The 7,377-nt window shown below is 34.6% G+C and overlaps 1 protein-coding gene across 1 annotated transcript; it reads right to left on the bottom strand.

Moving 5' to 3' along the window:
• Window positions 1-1,598: 1,598 nt before the first annotated feature.
• LOC113752258 (disease resistance protein RPM1-like) lies at window positions 1,599-6,713 on the bottom strand. Its single transcript, XM_027296378.1, has 3 exons — window positions 6,699-6,713; window positions 6,058-6,122; window positions 1,599-2,607 (listed from the first exon to the last, which is right to left on the bottom strand). Exons 1-3 carry the CDS (start codon window positions 6,711-6,713, stop codon window positions 1,599-1,601), a joined length of 1,089 nt encoding a protein of 362 aa, XP_027152179.1.
• Window positions 6,714-7,377: the final 664 nt, after the last annotated feature.

Raw genomic sequence — 7,377 nt, 5'->3', positions numbered from 1 at the left:
CGATAGAACAAAGTATATACAGCTGAAAAAAATAAATAAATAAAAGGAAACAACAAGCTGCAGCAAACAACAAAACATATCAAACGCTAGAAAGAACAAAATCCTTGCAAGAATTATGTGGAAATACCAAAATACATGAAAAAGAATGATCATATAGTCAAAATCCTCGAAGCCAATTAAAAATTAGAAGCCAGGAGGGCACCTTAATCAATCAAACCATAGTTTAATTTAGAATTCCATTTTATGTTGTTTCAATTAATTGGCTCTAAATATTATAGCTATGAGGCTAAATAAAACCACCGGCAGAGGAGAAAGTTGGCGTCAGAAAGACAATCAAATTCTTGTAATCCTCAATTCTAAGAATTTAGCATGATAATCCTCAATTCTTGCCGACAGAAAATGGAAGTGTAATATTTTATCTTTATAAATGTCTTTGAGTAGAACTTCTTTAGGTTACAGGATAAATCATCGCAAAATTTGATACAAGAATGTGATCTTCTACATATAACCCTTTGTTTTCACCATTTTTTTCCCTTCTTCTTGTGTTTCGTTTTTTGTTTTCCATATTTCTCTTTTCAAGTCAATGGTCTTATTTTTTTTATTATGTTTCTTGATTGCAACTTTTTGTGTGCTAGAGGAAACCTATGCATGAGTACAGGTCAAAGAAAGTTCAAGGATGCAAGTAACGTATTATAATTTCCTTTTGAGTAAGGTGACTGTAATTTGACTTCAATAGAAAGGAAATCAGTTGCGAATGAGTTTGGATAGTGTTTTGTGATATCAAACCACTATCAGTTAAATTTTATTTGAGAAAAATATACATACAAACTAAGGATATAGAAAGAAAAAAAAAAAGGAACACTGAACCTTCAGTTTGGACTTTGGACTTTGAAAGGTGTTATCGAAGCTTTACTAATTTGACAAACTTCATCTTTTATGCTTCATACACTTTGATCTTGTTTTTTCTTCGGTAGATGCTCTGTTCTATGTCTTGCTGAACCAGAAAAATTTTGATGGAGTTAACTGGAAAATGAAAATCTAAATCCATACTTGTACATACGCATATTTTGAGGAATTGAGGTTGATTGTTACTATTTCAATATTAACTTAAGTCAATTGTAACATCTGGTGGCTACAGTCGTGAAACTCTGCTCTTTAGATTTTGAAACAATGATTTCACGCAGAAAATCGTGGAGACCACATGTAGCCAATGTGCCATCGGTCGATCTGGATTTAACTTGGATTAAGCTTCTGTTGATGAGTTCTTTCATATATCTCATAGCAATATCGGTGGATGTTATCCCTTCTTTCTCTTCTACAAATCCTAGTGCAATCCATTTCAGAAGTATAACATCCACATAAATTGAATAATCTTCAGGGTAGATGCTTAGATACAATAGGCAGCTTTTAAGATAGTGAGGCAAATCATTGTAGCTAAGTAAGAGTACCCTTTTGATCCTGTCAAGCTTACCACTGCCATCTGCCTCGCCACCAAAACCATGAAGAATCATCTCCCATTCATCTGTCTTTTCCTTGTCCTTCAGAGCCATAACACCACCTATTGCAACAATTGCAAGCGGTAGGCCCTCACATTTTTTCTACTTTTTTACAACTTCTTCTACATTTGGAGGACAGTCATTGCTCTTTTTAGCAACTTCTTCTACATTTGGAGGACAGTCATTGCTCTGAAATGTTCTATTGCAAAACAGAGTCCAAGACTCTTTATCAGAAAGAGGCTCCATCTTATAGACGAAGTCAAGTGATCCTAAACAGGACGCAGAAGCTACATCAGCTATTCGTGTTGTCAATACAGCATGACTAGCGGTATTGCAGTCAGGCAATACACATTTGATAGCTTCCCAGGCATCTATACTCCACACATCATCAAGGACAAGAATGTACCTTTTTTCCTGGAGGAAGTCTCTGACAAATTCAATCAGCATATTATCATCCATGGATTCCACTCGGCGAGGGACCGGCCGTCTGATTTCGTTGTACAACTGTTGGATCAGGTTCTTGATGATGTCCCTGAACTGAAAATTTTGAGAAACAGTTATCCAGGCGTGGCTCTGAAATTGTTTCTTCACTGCAGCGTCATCATAGACTTTTTTCACCAGGGTAGTCTTCCCGAGTCCCCCCATTCCCACAACCGAAACTACTTTCAATTGGGAATGGTCATCAACGATTTTTGAGATGAGCTCTGCTTTTGGCTTATCAATCCCAACAAGTCGAGCTTCTTCAATGAAGAGTGATTGAGCACGAATGTCAAAATCTGCATTCACCTGACGAGAAGAGCTGAAGCCTCTTTCTTGAGTACCATATAGGGACTGGTACCTCTGATGCCTTGCTGAAATCTCTCCAACTCTGGCCTTGATGTCTTTTATCTCCAAAGAAATTTGATGGCGAGCTTTCAGATTCTTTATTGAGTTATAGATCTTTCCAACCTTGCCATAGAATCCATCCATGTAACCACGAGCAAAGCGGAAGGTAAAATCATCGAGAACATCCTGTGTATCATAAGCAACTTCTCGAACCTGCTTTAGCCATTCTTGGAGTTGAGAATCATTTAATATTGTCGTCCTTTGCTTCAGCTTCTCTGAGGAAAGCCTTCATGCTCCCGAGTTCATCTTTGATGAATTGAACATCTGATTTAAGCCCCCCCAAAAGTGTGATCTCTTGGTAAAGCAAAGTTGAGATCTGGTTAATCAAAAAACGTACAGCACTCTCTGCCATGATGCTCAATCAAATTTCTCAAGAGTCGGCAGGCCAAGACTTCACAGTGGCAAATGATCAATGGAAAAAGGAAGGTACCTTATTGCTGCTTTTTGTGATGCTGTCTCTTCCAATAATGCTTTCCAGAGTGCAAAGGACAATTAAGTGGCTTTCCCTATATACAATTAAGGTCAAAATGGTCCATAGTCAAAAGTTTCTCATTAATTTTTTGCAAGTGGCTTTCCCTATATACAATTGCACGATTCAGTCATTGGATGCCTGCGGTCCCATATTCTATTCAATAAACTGTTTTTTTTTTTTATTCTGAGTGTCACCTACAATTGTCAGTGTTCTTGGCCAAAGTCGTTCTATTATAATTGCTTCAGGTTCCAAAAACTAGAGTAATATTCATGTTTTATAATAAAAATTGTAAGTGGCAAATGTAAACCAATGGAATGGTTGCATTATTTCACACACGCGTTTGTTTCTGATAGTTACAGCCCTTATCAACATCACACTGAAGTTGGCTTTGAAAGGAAAAAACAAAAAAGTCACATTCAACTTTCGATTTTCCACAATATCTTGTGAGGTCAGAAATTAGCTGGACATCACATGGTTGCCCAAAAATGTTTGTGAAATTTTTTTTTAAAAAAAATGTTGGCATTGAAAAGGGGCAATATATCACTGGAAAAGTTATTAAAATTAAATGTGCCCATATTTCTTTCAATGACTGAAAATTGAGATATACATAGAAGTGGTAGATAACAACCGGAAGAGGCTCATGCTACGAGTGCAGTGAATCATTATTAGTTTTAGTGTCAAAGAGGGGCAAATTACGCTTTATTCCCCTGTGGTTTAGTATTTTTTTTACGTAACCCCCCTATGATTTCAAAATCTATACATAACCCCTCATAATTTGGATTAAAGTGTCAAAATGACGAAATTTACAATCCGTAACGGAGTTAACTAAACTATCAAAAATACCCTTATATAAAGTTGAAAATTTTTTATTAACCACAGGGAGTTATGTATATATATATATATTAAAAATGATAAGGGGGTTATATGGTAAAGCACTAAACCATAAGGGGATTATATAGTAAAATATAAAATCATACGAGATTAGAGTGTCATGCATATTATGTTTATATATTTTGGTCACTCCATCTATTTTAGTTTTTAAACAAAAGTAATTTCGACATTTTTATAGGTTCTGTTACAGATGATCATTTCCGTCACTTTGACACTTTAATCCAAATTATGAGGGATTATATATAACTTTTAAAACTATATGAGGGTTATGTAAAAATTAGCTATACCACAGGGAGGTAAAGTGTAACTTGCCCGTCAAAGATCAATAATTCTCTACTAATGGTTGCTCTCAGAGCTTATGTATATGTTTGCTATGGCCGAGTTGATTCATATGCTCATTTGACAATTAACTTCTACTTAGTCCACACTATAACTTCAAGCTGGCTACTTTTTCAACTACTATTTTGGCATCTCTTTCCTATTTGTAACACCTTAGTGGTTAATATGTCGGATGATTCATAGAGTTTATGAAACTGGCCACAACCAGTAAAATCCAAAACTCTGGAACCGATTTACTATTTTTCTTTTTTTGTTTTACAATTAAATGTTTGAACTGGGGTTGAACAGTATACTAAAAACTTATCATTTGCTTCACGAGGAATTTTATGTATGTTCGAAACAACTATTAGACATGATCCAGGAACAATAGAAAAGTTTCAAGTGGATATATGAGGATCTTACTTACTAATTTACATGTTAAGTGAAATCCACTTGACATGTTATATAAAATCAGGTGGAACCCTTGTATTTCATTGGTTTGAAAACAATTATTAGGCATGATCGATATAAAATTTTCCTCCATTTCACTTAGCAGTTCAAAATTTTTTTTTTAAAAAAAAATAGATTAATTCACGTTGCTCTTCCCCCATTACCGCTATCTTCTGTCTTTCAATTCCTCTTCAATCGATACATGAATATACCATCGGAAATAGTGACTGAACCCTTCCATCCTTACTTTGCACTCCCTTGCGCTAGCCATGTTTTGATCCATAGACCATGTCACTATAATCACAAAATATGTGGATGTATGACAAGCTTCTCAATGTTCAAATGTCCTACATTCACATTTTATTATTGGAATGGTACTCCCAATTCTATGAAGATAATACTGAATTTGTTTGGATAGAGAGAATTTGAAAAAAAAAATTTTGTCTCACAAATCCCAATCACCTTTTTATCTCACACACATCACATCATAAAAACTGCTACAGTAAATATCTCAAATAAATCATCCAAATAAACTCTTATCCAAACAAACTCACTATTATTCATAAATTTTAATAAATGTTAGTTTTTGAAAAAAGAAAAACAGAAAAGAGGAGATTCTCAAAAGTATCTGACATCGTAGTTGACTCAAGTCTCGCCATATTCGTTCTGTTCATCCGCTAATACCAAACATACCTTTGTTTTTTCATTTTCAAATTTCAGCTACTAGAAATAATTTTATAAAGCAAGGGGCAAATATTAATTAAAGGAAAAGTCATGCACGAACCAATGGCTCTCTGTGTACAAGCTTATTGCTCGAATAAATAGGTAGGATGTTAATGCTTATACGACAAATTGTGAATGTTAACAAGAGTGACAGTTGTTTGAATATTATAGAACTCAAATAATTGACAAATGTACACATCTTTAGCCTTATATAGAACTTTCAATTATTTATTATATATACACACACACACAGAGACATGTACGTATATACAAAGTGGCTAAGGAACTTTTCCAGTGACTTTCGTCGTCCTCCATTTGGTTATGGTTTGCACGTGAGTCTTGGTTTTGCTGTTTTGGTTGAGTGAAGAAAGCTAGAAGTGTGAGGCTTGTTTGCATATTTTTTTGAATTAATCTTTTCTATACTGACAATGTATATACTATCAGTTTTGGACAAATAATAGTTATACAAAATTTAAATTTGAAATTCAACTTTTATACATGTATCATAAATTCAATAGTGATAATGCATATAACGTCCGTGTATATAGGATTTAGTCTTTTTTATTGGCAGTGGTAATTATATCATGTCCTGTTGGAGATTAAAGTATCGCACTTTTAGTGTTGCGGGTTTATTTGTTTGTGTGTGATTCATTTTGTGTAGAGAATCCTATGATCTAAAAAAGCAAGCCAAGTAGGTTGAAAACTCAGGTTCTTCAGTTGTAGCACGGATTAGAAAGTAAAAAGAAAGCGGCAAAGTTATATTACTAAGACACAATTAGGTCACATTGAAAACAGGTGATTGGACGCCTGGTTCTGAAGTACCTGCCACTCATAGTCACGGTGGTAATATAGTAGGTGTTGACAAACTTCAGCTCCTTTATCAGAATCTACATAGAACACAGTCTTATAATGTAGCTACTACATTAGATAGCCTGTCCTTTCGATTTTGCTTCAACATCTAAGGACAATGCAGAATCTCAGCATTAGAGTTCTTCTTCTCTTGCACCGGTGTACCAACCCTCTGATCAAATGGAAGGTATAACTATTGTTTGATTTCCTCTTTTGATTCCTTCTAAATAGCATAAAAAGCTATTTGATTCTTTCAATAGAAATTCTTTCTGTTAATGCAGTTGCGCTTCCACTACTCTCCCATTTAGTCTGCCTATGATCCATGCCGAGAATTCTTATATACAGCTTGGGCATGTCCTAACCTATGAACAATGTGATTTTTGAAGCTGGATCCTCAAGTGAAGATATATAGTTAATTTTTAATGATATATATTCCAACCTCGTAGAGGATTCATTGGGAATGAACTTCTCACAGCTTCCAAGCGTGTCTTTCTAATTTATTGTTCTACAGAGAAATTTTTTATCAGACTTGTCAATGAGTCGCATATTATTCAGATCCAATCCAGATCCACCATATTTATTTTGGATTTGGATTTAAGTTTTTAAATTCAAACCCTACTCAGAGCCATACCTATAAAAGAATTATACATTTGAGTAGGGTCTGATTTTGTATGATCCATACTTAAACCCAAACCCAAACTTAAACCCAAACTTAAAAGAGATTTTGTATGATCGATTCAAAAGTTTTATATTGCATCAGGCTATGTTATAGATAGATTGTTTTTCCAAGATTTTGAGTTTAGAAACTTGTTCTTTCTGTGATAAGAGATTTTCTAGGATCAGCTCACAAATTTCATATTGAATCAGGTTATGTTATTAACTGATTGTTTTTCCAAGATTTTTGAGCCTGGAGACTCGTTCTTACTGTGAGTACTTAAGGCTCAATTTGGCTTGATAAGTACTCCAGTCTTATCGAATCAAGTTTGAGCTTAAACAATTTCCTCACAAGTCGAGCTCAAGCCATATATTAGTTGCTCAAACAAGTTTGAACTCGAGTTCAAGTGCCAGTATCACCTATCGAGTTCGAGATTCAGTCGAGTTTGAGTATAGCACTAAACCTCGACTCGGCTCATTTTCATCTCTAATACCAACTAGACTTATTTTATCGTCCATTTAAGTCCCAGCACATTTTACTTACAGCACTAAGAGCATAGTTGATAAAATACAGGACAGATATAATACGAGATGCTATCTATATACATATTAGACTAGTTTTTTTTCTCAAAAGTATGA

This window comes from Coffea eugenioides, chromosome 11 (genome assembly GCF_003713205.1).
Source record: "Coffea eugenioides isolate CCC68of chromosome 11, Ceug_1.0, whole genome shotgun sequence".
Classification (NCBI taxonomy): Eukaryota; Viridiplantae; Streptophyta; class Magnoliopsida; order Gentianales; family Rubiaceae; genus Coffea; species Coffea eugenioides.
This window is presented reverse-complemented; position numbering and strand designations above follow the sequence as displayed.